Raw genomic sequence first — 19,779 nt, forward strand, 5'->3', positions numbered from 1 at the left:
GCTCTTAACGCTTGTACTGTGTTACCTTTCCTTTATGATTGCTATTTTGGTCAAAACATGACATTTCTTTTCATGCCATTTTTTCCTTCTCTTAAAAAATAGTGGAATTTTGTTTCATTTCAAAATAGTTCCATTTCATTAGAAATCAAAATAAGGCAGTCACTCAGTAAGAGTGACTTGAAATAATAAATCCAGAAGCTTAAATGCAGCTGGAGAGTCATTAGAAAGAAGTGTGATTTAATAATTAATTAATTTTGATTTTGAAGGCCATAAAATGACACATTTCTGGCTTGATCAGAATTTTATTTTAGCAGTAACAATCATAAGTTCCCTGCTGGATTATAAGAAACTTATGTACAGGGATGGCGTCTTTTCCTCTTTATAAACCTGGCATATAGCACAGGGCCTGGCACAAACTTCTCACTGAATAAATATTTATGGAAGGAACATACGAGCATCTAAAAATGTAGTGGAACTTAAAATGTAAACTAAACAAGATTTTGTTTAGGTGATGTTACCCAAAGTGAAAGAACGGCTTGGTGTCCTCTTCTGAATCATTTGTAAATTTCTTCTTCTCTAAGGCATGGTACGCATGTTAGGAATGCATATATTTAAGAAATACACCAATGTAAAAAACTCAAACGTTGTATAGGTTAATTTGAAACCACAAAGTTTTTGAAGTTTAATTACCGCATAACTTATGTGATCGTAAATCTGTGCTTGGATGTTTGCCAAAGTAGGTACATTTCAATTTGTTATGTAAATACTGTGGTTTTAGGAACCTTCATGGTAATGTGGGAGCACAGAGGAAGGCATCAAGGAGTATTCCGGTTAGAGGAAGTCTGAGCTGTGTCTTAAAGGATGATTTGGAGTTAGCCAGGTAGAGGATTGTGAGTGGGTGGGCAGTGGTGAGTACCGTGGAATTGCACATTCCAGGGGCACCTTTCCAGTTATGCTCTAGGAGGCGCCATTCATGTAGAATACGGTGTGCACTGGGGGAGGCAGAGGAAGAGGCGTGGAGGTAGGAGGTAGCGTGGTGCGCTAGAAATAAGAGCAAGGTGGTGGTAGGGGTGTGTCAGCACGGGCGCAGTATGATGGGAGGCAGAGCTGGGGTAGGATGTGGAGGTCCTCCGGAGGGGCTGCAGACCGCCACCCTCAGGGGCCGAATGATTTCTTAGCAGACGTTATGGTTTATGGTAGTGACTCTTTTAAACTTCAGGGCAGTGGCATGACAGACTTAGAATGAAAAACAGAAACGAGATCAGGACAAGCTGGCAGTGGGAGGGAGGCAGGGAGGGTTAGAGTGGAAGATACAGTCTTATATGTTTAGTTTTAACTGAAGTAGAAACAGTCCTGGGAAGAGAGCCGGGGGAGGAGGTTTCTTACTTCTCGGACAGAATTAAATGGATAGGAAACCGTTCTGAAGCACATTTTGGAATATTAGAAAAGGGGATCAAGGAAAAACGTTAATTGTTGAAAACTATGCTCTTGAAAATTTTTTTGACAGATCGCTTTAAATATCATATTGTTAAGCAGATCTTCTCTGGAGGAGACCAGACTTTTGTACTTTGCTCCAAATATGAGGTAAACTTTTCTTTTGACTATTACTTTGGGGGTGGAATAATGGTGAACCAATATTTATTTTAATAAATAATTACATGAGAGCAACGTTACTCTTTGTTTCTATCCATTTTATTATATTAAAATAAGCCAACTAAACCTTGAGGTCATCTCCATTTTGCTTCCTTGAGGTGCCAATAGTTTTCTTGGTATTTTAATCACAGAGTTCTAATTTATAATTGAACATTATTTATTTATATCTGGATTTGTCCCAAAAGAGATTTAAGGAGACCTTAGAGAGTTCATACTTACTTTGGGATTATTTGACTTTCCATTCTTTGCTTCCCTGTTAAGTAGCCACAAATGCTGGGTGTTTGAGAGCTCTCTGGGTTGGTTGATGTGATCAAGCCTACACGAAGTATAAGAGATGCCACGGTATTCAGCTCTCCTTTGTTATTTATCATCTGCTCGTAGCACCACGCTAAAATTTCCCTCAGGTTGTCTCCTGCATCACTGTGGTGGGTGAGTCAGGAAGAGTGACATTCTTTCAGGACTGAAGGTTGTGGAGAACGTGGGCCAGGTATCTGTGACAGGGCTTTAATTCACCCCCCTCTCTGGACGAGAAATGTCAGTCTGAAATCAGCACAGATTTGTTTCCTGCTTTCCACCCCCTGCCCTGCTCTCAGGCTTCCTCTCCTCTCTCCCTCCCTACCCCTCTCCTTCCCTGTCCACCTTGCTTTTATTCAACAAGTACTTAGCGGTCTGTAGTGCATGGATCCTTATCTTACGCTGGAGGAGCAGGGAAGGGCCCTTGGTGATGACAAAGGAATCAGAATAGGTTGGAAAGAAAATGAGGGTCTGTGGACACAAGGGGCCTTGTCGCTGCTGGAAACTCTCCGCCTCTCTCTGATACTTCGCCAACTTTCAATACGCGATGTTCTTGCCTTCTAGTCAGTATCATTCTGTGACTTTGGTATTAAAGGTTGTGGTGGAGTCTGAGGCTGCAGGTTGGACAGCTGAAACTGACAGCTAGCTCTTTTCCAGGTCAGGATCCTGGAGAAAGTTCTGTTGAGTGCAGCCATCTGGGGTGATTTGGAACTGTTGCTTTAGACCTATCTTAGGACCAGCTTCAGTGCTTCACAGAGAAACCTTGAGAAAAGCTGAGACTGTTCTTTGTTCCTTTAAGACGCTAATAGAGCGAAATATGAAAAGCCCTGAATCTCTGCAGGATAACTTTGTGTCCACAAGTAGTAGAGTTTGAAGTATTCATTTCCCTATGAAACTGGCTTGATTAACCAACTTCAATTTTCCTGTGAAATTCAACATAAAACTTTGTTTCATTTCTTTTGTAAATATGGTATGTGATATTCGTACTTGGCTTTTAAATTTACTGTAATTAACACTGTTGGGACTGGAGAACAAAACGTTGATGAGAAGGAAGTGAAAGCATATTTTTGGAAAAATTAAATTTTCCAGGTTAAATTTTTAAACAGCTGCAAGAGTTGTATGCATTAAAAATGTAAGATAACAAAGAAAAAAGAAACTAAAAATAGAATATGACTTAGAAAAGTATTGTTTGTTTGCTTGATTTTGAAGTATAATTAACCTATAACACTATTTTAGTTCCTGGTACACAGCACAGTGATTTGATATTTCTATAATTTCAAAATGGTCGCCACAAGAAGTCTAGTTACCGTCTGTCACCATACAAAGATATTACATAATTATTGACTAAGACCTAGGAGTCTTAAAAAGATGCTGATGTCTCTAGAGATTCTGATTTAACTGGTCTAGAGTGTGACTTGGCTGTTGGGATTTTTGAAAGCTCTGGTGATCCAAAGTGCAGCCACGGTTGGGAAACACCGACCTAGACCAATTTTTGCTTTTGGGGCTGTATGTAATTCGAAGGTATGGAAAATCGACGCTTTTTCTTGAGTCTTCATGTGATTCTGAGGTTGCACTGCATGCAAGGCATCTGTGGTTTATTGGACTTGCAATGAAGACTGACAGAGTAGTTCTATGTTTATATTTTATTGTAAGTATGTGCTAGTGTCTGTGTTCAGCTACCCCTCTGAATGGGGGAAGTAATTAAAATTTACATAATGACAGTGGGTTGCAAGACCATGGTGGAGAGGCAGTCTTGTTTGTGTGTTCTCAAGTGTCTGCTCTGTCTTATAGGTTTTCTCTGTGTAATCCAAGATGGCTTTTGTTCTCTCAATAGATGTCTGTGGTCATTTTCGTAAAATAATTATCAAGAACAGATGATCATACACTTTGACGAGCGTCTCTGATTTGTTACGTGCCCTTCTCCTTTCCCCTTATAATGATATCTAAACTCATAACTCTGAGAAGATAACCAAGAAAATTTACTCAGAAACTTGTGTTTTTATGTGCAGGTGCAAAGGAGAAAAAGTGATCATCTGGTTAATGCTTTCATATTACTTTTTTCCTCCTTTATAGTGACAAGTACAGGAGTCATAAAGCACTCTCAGCTTCTTCTTAGTTCTAGATCGAGAACAGGATTGGGGGAAACTAAGGTGAAAAAGAGCCATTTTAGGAAATAGAAGTGCTTATATTATTATTTTTTAATCTCACTAAAGAAAGGACGTGCAGTACAGTGCTGGGCAGCATTTGGGATTTTCAAGGCCATTATTGACATGTCCTTTTTGTTACCTTTCTTATAAGTTTATAGCTCTATACTCTGAGCAAGGCATTAAGAGGCATTAAGTTTTCAAGGATGGTTTGCGATACAGATTGTAACTGACTCTGACTTTTTATAATACATCTTGTTGGAGTTTGGTCAACAGCTGTGGCAAATGATTAGTAACGTGTAAGCCTTGATGTTATGGTGAGTCAAAGCAGAGCGGGAAAGAAGCCTGAAGAAGTCGTATTGGTTTGGTTTCTCTGGGGAGTGTGCTCAAGGGCCATCCCAACTTCAGAGCTCCCCGTGGGACTGGCTGAGGTCTCTGTTACACTGAGCCGCAGTTCAACGTCTCCTTCGGCCCAGTCCTGCCTCCTCCATCCCTAAGGAAATGTGGTTCTAAAGCCACCCCCGCCCCTGAACGTAAATCTCAGGCTCAGAGTCTGTTTCCCCGAGGAATCTTACAGGTTTAAATCCTGCCGGAGGCAAGGGTACTGGGTCCTCGTACCATGCCCCCACCTGCTGCTGGGTGGGAAAGGACTGAAGCTCTAGCCCAGGGCAGCACAGCTGGGAGCCCTCAGGAGTGTACACTCTCGGCAGCTGGGGGAGTGAGCGCCTCCATTGTGAAGGGTGGGAGGATCTGGCAGTGCACCCCAGCTCCCGTATGTAAGTGCAACACAAAGCGGGGAATATGCGGGGAGAGGGAGATGAAAGATCCATGCTGTTACATGGTTTCTCTTTTTTATTGTTATATTTCATCCTTCAGAATTCTTCTCCGGCCGTCGACTTCAGGATGATGAACCAAGCACATTACACCAGTTTAATCAATGATGAAACCATAGCAGTTTGGAGACAGAAACTCTCAGAACACAACAATGCAAATACAATCAAGTATGTGGTTGCATGTTTTCATGTTGTTTCAGAGTGTGTGGGAACTTCCTAGCTTAGTGCTTTTTTCCCTACTTCCAGATTGAGGTTGTGAATATAAATGGAGTTTTACGTTTCAGGGAAGCATTTTTTGGGCACATGTTTATTCAGGATTCGGTACCCTTAGACCCGGATAACGTCATAGGTTGTTCCCCCGTTTTCTCACAGAACGTGTTCCTCAGCCTCCCTTGTTTGGATCTCAGTCCTGACCGTTGAAGGCCTGAGCTGGCCTTTCTGCTAAGAAAGCTCAGTGTTATTGTTTCACTCCAAGACTTTCTTCATATGCATATTCCAAAGCGCATCCCAAACCTAAGACAGCTTATTTTACCTAATCTGAGTAATTCAGCATTTTCACATTCAGAATGATCAGTTGAGATAGTAATTCGGTGTCCAGTAGAGAAAAAAGTACAGTTAAAGGACTGAGGCCTTTCAGCAAGATTATTTCATTCTTAAAAGAGAATTTATGTATTTATTTATTTTACATTTTTACACATTTTATTGGCTTTCCTCAGCATTTCCATTTTTCTGCAGAGTCTAATTTGGGAATGAATGAATCAGGCTGAATATTAGGTGGTGACGGTTCCCAGAAATGTGTATAAAGCATCTTGCTTTATGATAGAGACCGTAGTGGAGCAAATGCCCAGGGCCCTAAACTTTGGGCACACCAGGTGGCAGCTTTTTTTTTTTTTTTTGCTGTACGCGGGGCTCTCACTGTTGCGGCCCCTCCCGTTGCGGAGCACAGGCTCCGGATGCGCAGGCTCAGCGGCCATGGCTCACGGGCCCAGCCGCTCCGCGGCATGTGGGATCTTCCCGGACCAGGGCACGAACCCGCGTCCCCTGCATCGGCAGGCGGACTCTCAACCACTGCGCCACCAGGGAAGCCCCAGGTGGCAGCTTTTTGAGTGGAGGATTATTGGGAATGCCCTAGAGCACCTCCATGGCGGTCCTCCGAATCCCTGTAACTTTGGGCGGTTCTGCTGGGTCGCTCAGGCTGGAAGGTGGCAGGGAAGGGGGCTGGGGACGAGACTTACTGTGGGAGGGGTGGGGGGACTGAGACCTCCTTGGCTGGGACCTTGACACTTCACTAATTCTTAGTTTTCTTTTTTTTTAAGATGTTGAGGGTAAGAGTTTTAATTAATTAATTTATTTATTTTTGCTGTGTTGGGTCTTCGTTTCTGTGAGAGGGCTTTCTCTAGTTGAGGCGAGCGGGGGCCACTCTTCATCACGGTGTGCGGACCTCTCACTGTTGCGGCCTCTCCCGTTGCGGAGCACAGGCTCCAGACACGCAGGCTCAGTAGCTGTGGCTCACTGGCCCAGTTGCTCCGCGGCATGTGGGATCCTCCCAGACCAGGGCTCGAACCCGTGTCCCCTGCACTGGCAGGCAGATTCTCAACCGCTGTGCCACCAGGGAAGCCCTAATTCTTAGTTTTCTTATTTACAAAAGGACAGGATGCAAGAAATGGTCTCTAAAGATCTTTCCTGACCCAGATTCTCTGATTAATAGAAGTTGCTGTGATCCCCTCCTCAACCGTATATTTGTTTTATTCCTTCCCTTTTCCTTATATTAAATAAGAGAGTCCAGGGTTCCTGACTGCGGTTTCACCCTGGGTCCTCAGACACTAGCGGTTTCCTCAGACACTATGTAATCTAGGTAATAGGAAAAAACACTTATTTCACTTATTTTTAGTTTCTTTCTCAGATGGGTAACAAACTAGAAGGAAGTACTTGTTTGGTTATTAATTCACAAAGATACTTTCTGTGTTTGGTAAATAACAGCTCAGCTTCTCTTTTTTTGGTTTTATTTTGTGTTCACTTTTGGAGGTGAGGTGGGGAGTGTCTTAGATGATTGGTGGGAAAAGAACGTTCAAGATCATTATTATTAGGCCCAAGAGTTTTCTTTTGGTAGCTTTGATACCGTCTTTTTATTTTACTTTAACATGACTTAAGGAAAACTTAAGCTCTTGTCCATTTTGAGACGTGACACAATGTTTCTCTAAAGCAATGTACATTTTCCAAGGCTTCACCTGGGTAAGAAAAAGCGGCTATCAATGAAACCCTGGAATAGAGGACTGAGCCTGTTGTTTAATGCTTAAACAACCATTTATTTGTAATTATTAAAGGCTTCCCTCCCTTTTTCTTCCTGAGCAGCGGTGTCATTCAGATATTATCTTCTGCAGCCTGTTGGAATGGAAGTTTTCTTGAGAAAAAGTAAGTGATTTAGAGTCTTTAAAAAAGAAAAAAAACAACCCACATGTGATGCAAATACTCAGCAAAGGCCGTGAAAGACTTCTGTTCTCTTTGATGGTGGTTGGCCTTAATTCAGTGGATAAGCCAATGATTTGCACAGAAATTGGAACGCCCAATGATGATGAGTGAGAGGACCTCAGGAAGAGCTATGCTGATTCATGCCTGGTTGGCAGAGAAGCAGGTTACCAAAGAGAGACACGGCATCTCAGAAAGGGTTGGTGTAGTCAAAAGTAAGATTTTTCAGGGTATTCCAAAACGTTAGTCGTATTTATTCTTAAATTCTTAATTCTTTAAATAATCTCCTTGGGGCTTCCCTGGTGGCGCAGTGGTTGAGAGTCCGCCTGCCGATGCAGGGGACACGGGTTCGTGCCCTGGTCCGGGAAGATCCCACATGCCGCGGAGCGGCTGGGCCCGTGAGCCATGGCCGCTGAACCTGCGCGTCCGGAGCCTGTGCTCTGCAACAGGAGAGGCCACAGCAGTGAGAGGCCTGCGTACCGCAAAAAAAAAAAAAAATCTCCTTGGTTTCTTTGGTTTGCTTTCCCATAGTTTTTTCTTTTCTCAGAAAGAGTGAATTTAGGGAAAAAGTTCCAAAGACGCTTCAGGGACTCCTTGGGCTCAGGGCCAGCCCAACCCACCAGGAAATTACATTTGGCCTGAACTCCCAGGTTGTAAATAATGTTTCTTTGCCAGGCCTTATCCCTTCTGCAAATATCCCCCTCAGGAACTTGCTGCAGCAGAAGGGTCTTGTCATAGGTTTTGATCGTTGGTGATCCCGAGTCCTGACCATCTTTCTATCCTTTTCCTGCCAGTGACAATGCTAATGAAATCCCACGAAGACTTAGACTTCAGTTGTGTGTGTGAATCTCATGTCCCACTCCATCCCTGCCCCAAATTCTGTCCCTAACTGGGTTGCAAGTGATTGCTTCAAAAACTCTGTTCAGTTACAGTTAAAGATTGCAAAGTCATTTACTTGTATCATTAGGACAACTGAAATGAGCTCATCCAGTTCATTTCAGAGTCAATACTTAGGCTTTCCCTCCAGGGAAAAATATTCTGTATTGTGCTAATGTTGGTCTTTTAGAATAGTGGTTCTCAACCAGGCTGATTTGCTTCCCAGGGGACATTCAGCAATCTCTACTGACATTTTTTGGTTGTTAACAGTGGTGGAGAATATACTACTGGCATCTAATGGGCAAAGGCCAGAGATGCTGCCAAGTATCTCACAGTTCCACCCACCCAGAAAAGAATTATCTGACCCCAAAAATCAATAGTCCCAAGGTTGAGAAATCTTATTCTAGAAGGACAGCTTTTATGAAAGTTGGGGGTGGCTCTTGGCCGGATTTCTTAGGCTATCCATCCTTAGTATCACGGATTCTGTAGATTTCTGGGTAAAACCTTTACTTTTTTACTATTATTATCAGTTTTTTGCAGTATGCGGGCCTCTCACCGTTGTGGCCTCTCCCCTTGCGGAGCACAGGCTCTGGACGCTCAGCGGCCATGGCTCACGGGCCCAGCCGCCCCGCGGCATGCGGGATCTTCCCGGACCGGGGCACGAACCCGTGTCCCCTGCATCGGCAGACGGACTCTCAACCACTGTGCCACCAGGGAAGCCCATAAATCTTTTTTTTTTAAATGGACTTCGGTGCTATTTCTGGAGTTCTCCTCCTGCTTTATGTAAACTACATCGTAGTAAACCAGTGAAGATGAAGATCCAGTTTAACAAAGCATAAATACATGTAGATAAAATATTTTGTTTCTTCTTAACAGCATAGCAGAAGATACTTCTAAGCATATGGAAGGTTACATATGGGACATTGGAATTAATTTCTATGTTTTGGGCAAATTTATTTTTAGAACGGCAGTAACAAAAGATCCAACAAACAATGCCTAAGTAGCTCTTGTTTGACCACTTAGATTCCAATACATATAATTATGTTTTTTTCCAAATGTTAGAAACTCAACTTATTTTTTATAGATTAAAACAATGATGTCAGATGGTATTAAAACTATCTGAATGTGTCTGTTACGCATAAACAGAAGGCTGTTTTGCAAATAGATAGTTCTTTTGTAGTTAGCAGATGTGGTATGTTCAAGAGTGGGAATTTAAAAGAGACATTCTCCAAATCTCTAAAAAACTAAGACTTTATTTAAGGTTAGAAAAATGATTAATTGCTAGGAGGTTAAAAACAGTAGCAGGGAAATTAGTCCTTGAGTGAATGTAATTGTATCCCTTGTGTTAACTGAGTGAGGCATTAACTTTGCATTTATTGTAGATCTGAGTTTTTAAAAAATACTTGCTTTAAACTTGGCATTTGTTGATGAGTGGGCCAGTTTGCACAAGGGATGTTTTTTTGCACGTAGGCATAGCATCTATGTCTAGTTCAATGTACCACAATGACAGAAAGAGTCAAAAATACAAAAGTAAATCAGGAAAAGAACACTGTGCATATAAATTTTAAGACAGCCTCAAATTGAAATGATGATCCTTGTACTTTGACTTGAAGGAAAAAAGACTTGAAAAAAAATTTTTTTTAATTAATTTATTTTTGTCTGCGTTGGGTCTTCGTTGCTGCACACGGGCTTTCTCTAGTTGTGGAGAGCAGGGGCTACTCCTCACTGTGGTGCGCGGGCTTCTCACTGTGGTGGCTTCTCTTGTTGTGGAGCATGGGCTCTAGGTGCACAGGCTTCAGTAGTTGTGGCTCACGGGCTCAGTAGTTGTGGCTCGCGGACTTCAGAGCGCAGGCTCAGTAGTTGTGGCGCACGGGCTTAGTTGCTCCACGGCACGTGGCATCTTCCCGGACCAGGGCTCGAACCCGTGTCCCCTGCATTGGCAGGCGGATTCTTAACCACTGCGCCACCAAGGAAACCCAAGACTTTAAAATTTTAAGATCATCTTGAAAGAAGCGATTCTAGAGAGATTTATTCTGTCAGGTTTCCCCAGAGTTAATGTTTTTGTGCATCTGGTCTGCCAGGTCAAATTTAGATCTGACCATCTGATCAGTATGTAGAGTACATATTTTGTTGACAGCTTTGTAATTCCTACCTATCAGAGTGTTTGTTTTGTTTTTCTTTTATTACTTTTTTTTTTTTTTCTCCGTACGCGGGCCTCTCACTGTTATGGCCTCTCCCGTTGCGGAGCACAGGCTCCGGACGCGCAGGCTCAGCGGCCATGGCTCACGGGCCCAGCTGCTCCGCGGCATGTGGGATCTTCCCGGACCGGGGCACGAACCCGTGTCCCCTGCATCGGCAGGCGGACTCTCAACCACTGCGCCACCAGGGAAGCCCCTATTACATATTTTTTTAAAATAGTTTTTATTGGAGTATAGTTGCTTTACGGTGTTGTGTTAGTTTCTACTGTACAGCAAGATGAATCAGCTTTATATATACATATATCCCCTCCGTTTTGGATTTCCTTCCCATTTAGGTCACCACAGTGCATTAAGTAGAGTTCCCTGTGCTATACATATTTTTTGTTTTTGTTTGTTTAGAATTGATGAGCATTTTAAAACAAGTCCCAAAATCCCTGGGATTGACCTGAACTCAACTAGAGTGTTGTTTGAGAAGTTAATGAACTCTCAGCACTCCATGATTCTAGAACAGGTATGGTTTTTAATTTTACAAAGTGCATGCTTAAAAATGCATTTTTGCATTGAGGTAAGTTGACTTTCAAGAGAAAAAGAAAAAGTAGGATGAAAAGGCAGAAATCTTGTATAAATCATAACTCTGTAAAATATTCACTTTGGGAATTTGACCTGCCTTGAACTTTCTCTCTGGCTTAAGTTTTTCTAAGGAAATGCTCCCCCAGAGTGTAAGGTCTGCATGGGCACAGATCTGTGGCTTTTCTTTTCACTGATGTATCCTGAGTGCCCAGACAAGTGCCTGGCTCATAGAGGGTCTTGAGTACATACTGAATGAATGAGAGTTGAGAGTCTCTCAAATAGTTTATGAATTTAGAGATCAGGTAACTAGATCTCAGGTGTGTTTGAATTTCTCAATACTCTTTTCTCTCATGCAGATCTTAAATAGCTTTGAAAGTTGCCTGATTCCTCAGTTGTCAAGTTCACCACCAGATGTTGAAGCAATGAGAATCTACTTAATACTACCGGAGTTTCCCCTGCTCCAGGATTCTAAGTATTACATAACGTTGACTATTCCCCTGGCTATGGCCATTCTGCGGCTGGATACAAACCCCAGCAAAGTCTTAGGTGATTTGCTACACTGAATACCAGAGGTTTTGTGCTTTTTATTTTATTCATGTGACCGTTTGCTCCTGGTGGATTGACATTGAAGAATCTATTTGTTGCCATTTAATATCCTTAACACTTAAAACTTTTCTTTCTTTGCTGTTAATTTCTAATTTGCAGTTTGAACAAATCGAACCATTATTTCGGTTATTTGAAATGATTTACACCAAACTAATCTTGATTTTTACATATTCACAAAGTTAGATTATTAGACTTTATTTTTTTCTCCTCCTACACTTGCTAGTGGTTAATAGTGCCTCAGAATTAGTGTCCATCTGTTGTTTTTTCTCTTATACCTAATTTAGGGGGTGGGAGTGAAATGAACAGTTGTGGTGTGATACACAGGTCTCCAGAAAAGGAGAGGAAGAAAATGACCCAGTGGAGACTTACCAAATGTTTGTTTTGTTTTTCTTTTTTAGGACAGTTGAGTCCACACTGATTTTTGCAGGCTACGGACACTTTGCTGAGATAAGAACCTTCCGTTCCTCAGTGAATTGGAGAGTATCTCTCATGGGAGTAGAGCCTGCGATGTTTTTATTAATCAAATGCAGAACGTCTGGCACCTGGCTTTTTCCTTTTATTTTATATTTTCCTGGTACCTTTTTTTTAGGTATATTCACTGCAGCTCAGTAACTTCTGAGTTCCATATGGAGTAGGATGTTACTCGAGTGTGGTCTCCCCACGAGCAAAGAGACCTGTGTGGCTCAGGATGGAATACTGGCTTTTCCATATTGCTTCCACCTTTTGTAGAAGGTGGAACCATTCTACAGATAATCATGAAAGCACCAGTAAGATGTTAGTCCTTAATTTTTTTAAGCTCAAAAGCCCTTAGGGGCGTATTGTCTCAGGTGTTCTGATAGACTGTGAGGTAGAGATAGCGATCTTTGAAGGAATATTACCTGACTTTTAAAAGTTTGGGGTTTTCTTTTTTACAGGACTTAGGTGGTGGCTGAGAAGAGGGCTAAAAGGACGAGGATATGTGAATGCTCCTGCCCGAAATATGTGCCTGAGCATCTTGTCCACATGTGCCCTTGGAGCTGACCTTTTAGATTAGCGTTCCGGATGAATCCTTGAGGAAAAAAATCCAATAGAGCTTTATAACAAAGCTCCAGGATTCCCGTACAGCTGCCACTCTCTCCAGAAGTGCTTTAATGGATTCTTTTTAAAGTTAGTTTTGGGAAACTGTATTTTCGACTAATGCTTACCTTCTAGCTGGAGCAGTTTTTAGCCAGCAGGCAGAAGACATCAACACTTGATGAAGATCCCATGTTGAAATATGTCTTTCCTTTCTTTCTAAAGATAACTGGTGGTCTCAGGTATGCCCGAAATATTTCACGAAGCTGGTAAACCTCTATAAAGGTGCAGTCGTTTATCTACTGAGAGGAAGAAAGACATTCTTAATTCCCGTACTGTTTAACAGTTATGTTACAGCAGCGCTCAAGCTCCTGGAGAAGTTATACAAGGTGAGCATAGAGAAGAACCAGAGGGGAGAGGGATGCAGAGATAGTAGGATCAAATGATCTACCGAGATGTTCTGTGGGAAGCCGCTTACCAGTCGCCTGGGTCTTAGTTGCCCTTGTTTTGTTCTTCATCAGGTAAATCTTAAAGTGAAGCATGTGGAATATGATACATTTTATATTCCTGAGGTTTCCAGTCTTGTGGACATTCAGGAAGACTACCTCATGTGGTTCTTACATCAAGCAGGCATGGTAAGAATTCACGTAAAGCATATCTCAAAGCTTTCGTCTTTTCTCAGAGTACACGTAAGGGTAAGAAAAGCACGTCTGAACTCTAAAATTTGTCCTGGACTTGGATGTTAGTGCTATACCTGTGTTTTTTTGTTTGTTTGTTTGTTTTTTGTTTTTTTTTTTTTTGCAGTATGCGGGCCTCTCACTGTTGTGGCCTCTCCCGTTGCGGAGCACAGGCTCCGGACACGCAGGCTCAGCGGCCATGGCTCACGGGTCTAGCCGCTCCGCGGCATGTGGGATCTTCCCAGACCGGGGCACGAACCTGTGTCCCCTGCATCAGCAGGCGGACTCTCAACCACTGCGCCACCAGGGAAGCCCTATACCTGTGTTTGATCAGCTGGCTTTTGCATTTTTGAAACACTGAAGTGCTTTGAGTAATCGTAAGCAGTCACAAATGGGTAGTCGCCCAGAACGGTATAAATTTTAATTAGTTGCCAACATTAAAAAAAATCAAGGTATCTAAAGTAGTCAAACTCATAGAAAGTAGAATGGTGGTTGCCAGGGTCTGGGGAAGGAGAAAATGGAGAGTTGTTGTTTAATGGGTATCGACTTTGTTTTACTTATTTATTTTTTTAATTGACGTATAGTTGATTTACGATACCGTGTTAGCTTCAGGTGTACAGCGCAGTGATTCATATATCTATCTGTATCTATATATGTTCCTTTTCAGATTGTTTTCCCTTATAGGGTATTACAGAATATTGAGTAGAGTTCCCTGTGCTGTACAGTAGGTCCTTGTTGTTTATCTGTTTTGTATATAGTGGTGTGTACATGTTAATCCCCAACTCCTAACTTATCCCTCCCCCCACCTTTTCCCCTTTGGTAACCATGAGTTTGTTTTCTACGTCTGTGAGTCTATTTCTGTTTTATAAATAAGTTCATTTGTATCATTGTTTTAGATTCCACATATAAGTGATATCGTATGATCTTTGTCTTTCTCTGTCTGGCTTCCTTCACTTAGTGTGAGAATCTCTAGGACTTTGTTCTGCATGATGAAAAAGTTCTGGAGGTGGATTGCACAATTATGCGAATGTAGTTAACACTAATGAACTGTACACTTGAAGATGTTAAAGATGGTAAACTTTATATGTCTTTTACCACAATTTTAAAGAGTCAAGGCACATAAAATGTATTTCTGGCTTTTCTTGAAACTCGGAAGCTCTGGCAACGTGACCTGTCTTTCCAGATGGTTTCAGTTGGCTGGAGTTCAGTGGGGGCTCTTTGGATGAGGCTGAGACGTGCCAGAGTCCCCACTGCAGCTTGACTTTGACACTGAGGAAAGGATCGTTTACTAATTGTCTTCATCTAACAGCTAGCCTACTTTAGTCATCATATGTCAGCTGCCTGAACCCTACAGGCTACCTCTGACTTGGGATTACGTGTGTGAAAATGTCACGTATCCCTGACCTGGTTCTCACTATACGTTAGAACTGCGGGTTCCTGCCTGCCACCACTTCTCAGTTTGATTGTAGACTGGCTTGGGATATATGCAAGGCTTTTTAGGATCCCCCATCTGTGGATTATGTATGAGTTTGAGTGATGTCAGAAGACAGAGTGATTATTTGGTTATTATATTTAGTGAAGCCATGCATAGCAGACACATTTAAGGTGAGTCCTTGCCAGTTTAGCAGATTCATCACTGACATTTAGGCCGTATTTCCCTGTACGCTGTAGGGCTTTTGGAGGTCAGTAGCGGTTTCCAAAAGCAAGGCATTTAAATTGGTTCATTTAACTAAGGAAGAGTTGTTTCTTTGTTAAATAACAGATGATCAATGCCAGACACAACATTGTGTTTTTAGTAAGACTTCTGATTACTTTAAAAAACCAAAATCCTTTTCAAAAAAGTGGATGAGTCTTCAAAACGGGGTTTACATGGAAATTTCACACGGAGGCTAGCAGTGAACTGTGTTTTCACCTGCTGATTTAGAAATTGTAAAAAGATAAGCCTCTCTGTTTTATCAGTTTGTGAATACTCTTTGAATCATAAAATGTTAAGAGCTGAAGTAAGCCTTATGAATTATTTAGCCAACTGCTTTGTTTCTAGGTGAGAAATTGGAGGCCCAGAGAAGCTAAACAATTTTTCCACCAATTCAATTAGCTTAAAAGCCAATTTTTCTGACTTCTAATCTACCCTTTCTTGCTGCTGAGTAAAATAATTATAATGAGCCCTAATTCTTTTTGACCCTGAAAAAGAAGTTGCTGGTGTTAAAATATAGGTTACCATAACTGTGGTCTCTGAATGGAGATACGTAAGTGAGCAACTTTTATAGTTCCTTTCTCTTAACATTTGATAAGCAAATATAAGTCTTAAATACCAGCTGCTCATCTCCTCTTCAAAAATTAGTTATTATAGAAAGATAGAAAATTAGGTGAAATTACTGTGTGACCTTTTGTGATTTCTGTGGAATTTTTTCTGTTATACAATGCTATTAGAAATTAAAGTTTATATTTCTTCGTATCTTGGATTTTAACATAAAATGCTAAAGCTATTTCATATATTGATTCATGTTTTTTTGACTACATTTTTTTCAAGGTATAATTGACATGTAACATATTAGTTTCAGGTGTATAACATAATGACTCGATACTTACATACACTGTGAAATGATCATCACAGGAAGTCTAGTCACTGTCTGTCACCACACAGTTAACAAATTTTGTTTTTCTTGTGATGAGAACTTTTAAGATTTACTGTCTTAGCAGCTTTAGCAACTAAAATATGCAACACAGTTTTACCGTCTGTAGTCACTACGCTGTGCGTTATATCACTGTGACTTACTTATTTTATAATGGAAGATTGTACCTTTGACCCTCCTCACGCATTTTACTCACCCGCTATCCCCTCTCCCCTCTGGCAGCCACTAAACTGTCTCTTTATCTATGAGCTTGTTGTTGTTTTGCTTTGCTTTGCTTTGTTTGTTTAGATTCCAAGTGTAAGTGAAATAATACAGCATTTGTCTTTCTTTGTCTGACTTACTTCACTTAGCATAGTACCTTCAAGGTCCATCCAGGTTGTTGAAAATGGCAAGATTCCAGTTTTTTTTAATGTCTGAGTGTTACCGAACCAAACTTGGGTCCGTTTGCCTGCGCTCAGTAAAGCCAATTTCTGACACCAGGTTGTGGGAAGGAAAGGGCAGCATTCACTGCAGGGTAACAAGCAAGGAGTCCGGGGAAGCTAGTGTTCAGAACACCTGAACTCCCTGGTGGGTTTCAGGAAAGCGTCTTTAAAGGCCAGGTGAGGGAGGGGAGTCGCAGAGTATGTAATCTGCCTGTGCACAAGTCTCTGGTTGGTTGATGGTGAGGTAACAGGGCAGTGTCACATTATCAGTCCTCAGGCTCCAGTAGGTCTGGCGGCTGTGTGCTCCTGGTCATCAGGTAGGTAGTTTCTTCCATTTGGTGGTGGTTTTAGTATCTTCAAGACAACTCAGGAATTGCGCATCAGGTACTATTATCTAGGTCCTTCAGAGAGGAGCTACAGCAGAGGGTATGGGGGAGGGGTCCGTCCTGGGAAGGCCCCATAGGGCCCTGCTCGGTTACAGGAGTACTATTCCACTGTGTGTGTATATACCCCATCTTCTTTATCCCTTCATCCATCTGTGGACGCTTCGGTTGTTTCCATATCTTGGCTAATGTAAATAAGGCTGCTACGGATATGGGGGTACATAAATCTTTTCGAATTAGTGTTTTTGTATTCTTGGATAAATACCCGGAAGTGGAACTGCTGGATCATATGGTAGTTCTATTTTCAATTTTTTGAGGAACCTCCATACAGTTTTCCATACTGGCTGCACCAGTTTAAATTCCCACCAACAGTGCACAAGACTTCCCGTTTCTCCACATCCTTGCCCACCCTTGTTATTTTTTGTCTTTTTGATAATAGACATTCTGACAGGTGTGAGGTGAAACCTCACTGTGGTTTTGACTTGCATTTCCCTGATTAGTGATGTTGAGCGTCTTTTCATGTGCCTGTTGGCCATCTGTATGTCCTCTTTGGAAAAATGTCTATTGAAGTCCTCTGCCCATTTTTTAATTGGGTTGGTGTTTTTTGTTGTTGTTGTTTTTGTTTTGATACTGAGTTGTATGAGTTCTTTGTATATTTTGGACATTAACCCCTTATCAGATATATTGTTTGCAAATACCTCTCCCATTCTGTAGGCTGCCTTTTCATTTTGTTGATGGTTTCCTTTGCTCTGCAGAAGCTTTTTAGTTTGATGTGGTTCCATTTGTTTATTTTTGCTTTTGTTCCCTTTGATTTTGAAGTTGGATCCAAAAAATCATTGCCAAGACTGATGTCAAGTTGCTTACTACCTACGTTTTCTTCTATGAGTTTTATGGTTTTAGGTCTTACATTCAGGTCTTTAATCCATTTTGAGTTAATTTCCAGTTTTATCCTTCTGTATGTGCCTGTCCAGTTTTCTCAACACCATTTATTGAAGAGACTGTCCTTTCCCCATTTTGTGATGTTGCCTCCTTTACATAAATTAATTGGCCATATATGCATGGGTTTATTTCTGAGCTTAACCACTTTTAAATCATAGTAATGAACAATGAGTGCATTTTCCCCCAGCTTTACTGAGGGATAATCGACATTGTTGTATATATTTAAAGTGTACAATATGATGATTTGATATACAGTGTGAAATGATTACAAAGATCAAGTTAATTAACACATCCATTACCTCACATAGTTAACTTCTTTTTTGGGTGCTTTGAGATGCTTAAGATGTGCTCTCATCGAGTTCCCAGTATTTAATACTGTGTCATTAACTGTAGTCACCATGCTGTGCTTTAGCTCCTTAGAGCTTACTTATAACTGAAAAGATTGTACCCTTTGAGCTATATCTCCCCATGTCCTCCCTGTTCCCTCCCTAGCCCCTGGAAACCACCATTATTTCTGTGAGATTGCCTTTCTTGTTTTTTTTAGATTCCACATATAAATGATACCATACAGTGTTTGTCTCTCTCTGTCTGGCTTATTTCACTTAGTGTAAAACGCCCTTTAGTTTCACCCATGTAGTTGCAAATGGCAGGATTGCCTTCTTTTTTATGGATGAATGATGTTCCTGTGTGTGTGTGTGTGTGTCTGTCTGTCTCACACTATATGAGTTTTTATGTGTTAAATTTTTTGCCTTGGCAGTAGCCGAGGCAGTATAGCATACAGTTCCGAGCACATGCGTTAGTCAAAAAGAACTGGGTTCAAGTCTCAACTCTGGCCTACTACCTATGTGACCTTAGGCAAATTACTTAATTTCTATAAGCCTAGCATCCTCATTTATAAATGTGAATTATAACAGTACTGTGAGAAGTAAATGGGAGAACCCATGGAAAGGCCTTACTTGTCAGAGTACCTAGTACGTGGCATATCATAAGCCCTAATAAGTGTTTTTCAGGAAGCAGTCTTGGGCACCTAATGTATGTCATGTGCCGGCTACCACTGGGGATGCGGACACGTACAGGACATGGTGGCTGCCTCTGTGGGGTGTTCAGTGTAGTGCAAAAGGAATTACAAGGGACATAATACGTATGGGCAAAGGGCTATGGTGTATAAAAGCAACATTCTAAAGTGGCTGCTTTTTGCTTATTTTATTTTATTATTATTTTTTAACATCTTTACTGGAGTATAATTGCTTTACAATGGTGTGTTAGTTTCTGCTGTATAACAAAGTGAATCAGCTGTACATATACATATGTCCCCATATCTCCTCGCTCTTGCGTCTCCCTCCCACCCTCCCTATCCCACCCCTCTAGGTGGTCACAAAGCACCGAGCTGATCTTCCTGTGCTATGCGGCTGCTTCCCACTAGCTATCTATTTTACATTTGGGAGTGTATATATGTCCATGCCACTCTCTCACTTCTTCCCAGCTTACCCTGCCCCCTTCCCGTATCCTCAAGTCCATTCTCTACGTCTGCATCTTTATTCCTGTCCTGCCCCTAGGTTCTTCAGAACCATTTTATTTTAAATTCCATATATATGTGTTAGCATGTGGTATTTATTTTTCCCTTTATGACTTACTTCACTCTGTATGACAGACTCTAGGTCCATTCACCTCACTACAAATAACTCAGTTTCGTTTCTTTTTATGGCTGAGTAATATTCCATTGTATATATGTGCCACTTCTTCTTTATCCATTCATCTGTTGATGGACACTTAGGTTGCTTCCATGTCCTGGCTATTGTAAATAGAGCTGCAGTGAACACTGTGGTGCATGACTCTTTTTGAATTATGGTTTACTCAGGGTATATGCCCAGTAATGGGATTGCTGGGTCCTATGGTAGTTCTATTTTTAGTATTTTAAGGAACCTCCAAACTGTTCTGCATAGTGGCTGTATAAATTTATGTTCCCACCAACAGTGAAAGAGAGTTCCCTTTTCTCCACACCCTCTCCAGCATTTATTGTTTGTAGATTTTT

The 19,779-nt window shown here is 41.4% G+C and overlaps 1 protein-coding gene across 17 annotated transcripts in view; it reads left to right on the top strand.

Annotated features, from left to right (window-relative positions):
• Positions 1 to 19,779, top strand: part of HERC3 (HECT and RLD domain containing E3 ubiquitin protein ligase 3) — a 136,693-nt gene that overhangs the window by 51,939 nt on the left and 64,975 nt on the right. For 14 of the 17 annotated variants that reach the window (XR_003434959.1, XR_003434958.1, XM_027116892.1 and 11 more), the window contains 7 exons: positions 1,508 to 1,584; positions 4,968 to 5,092; positions 7,277 to 7,336; positions 10,864 to 10,975; positions 11,391 to 11,580; positions 12,919 to 13,082; positions 13,215 to 13,328. Coding sequence is in view for 14 of the 17 variants with exons in the window: in XM_027116892.1 (XP_026972693.1) it covers positions 1,508 to 1,584; positions 4,968 to 5,092; positions 7,277 to 7,336; positions 10,864 to 10,975; positions 11,391 to 11,580; positions 12,919 to 13,082; positions 13,215 to 13,328 (842 nt within the window). In the remaining 3 variants the exon portion in view is untranslated. Of the gene's footprint in view, positions 1 to 778; positions 881 to 1,507; positions 1,585 to 4,967; positions 5,093 to 7,276; positions 7,337 to 10,863; positions 10,976 to 11,390; positions 11,581 to 12,554; positions 12,787 to 12,918; positions 13,083 to 13,214; positions 13,329 to 19,779 lie in introns of those variants that run through there. The other 3 variants (XR_003434960.1, XM_027116893.1, XM_027116894.1) reach the window with 3 other exon arrangements.

Source organism: Aethalodelphis obliquidens, unplaced genomic scaffold, assembly GCF_003676395.1.
Source record: "Aethalodelphis obliquidens isolate GAN/ISIS:26980383/991018 unplaced genomic scaffold, ASM367639v1 scaffold17, whole genome shotgun sequence".
Taxonomy (NCBI): domain Eukaryota; kingdom Metazoa; phylum Chordata; class Mammalia; order Artiodactyla; family Delphinidae; genus Aethalodelphis; species Aethalodelphis obliquidens.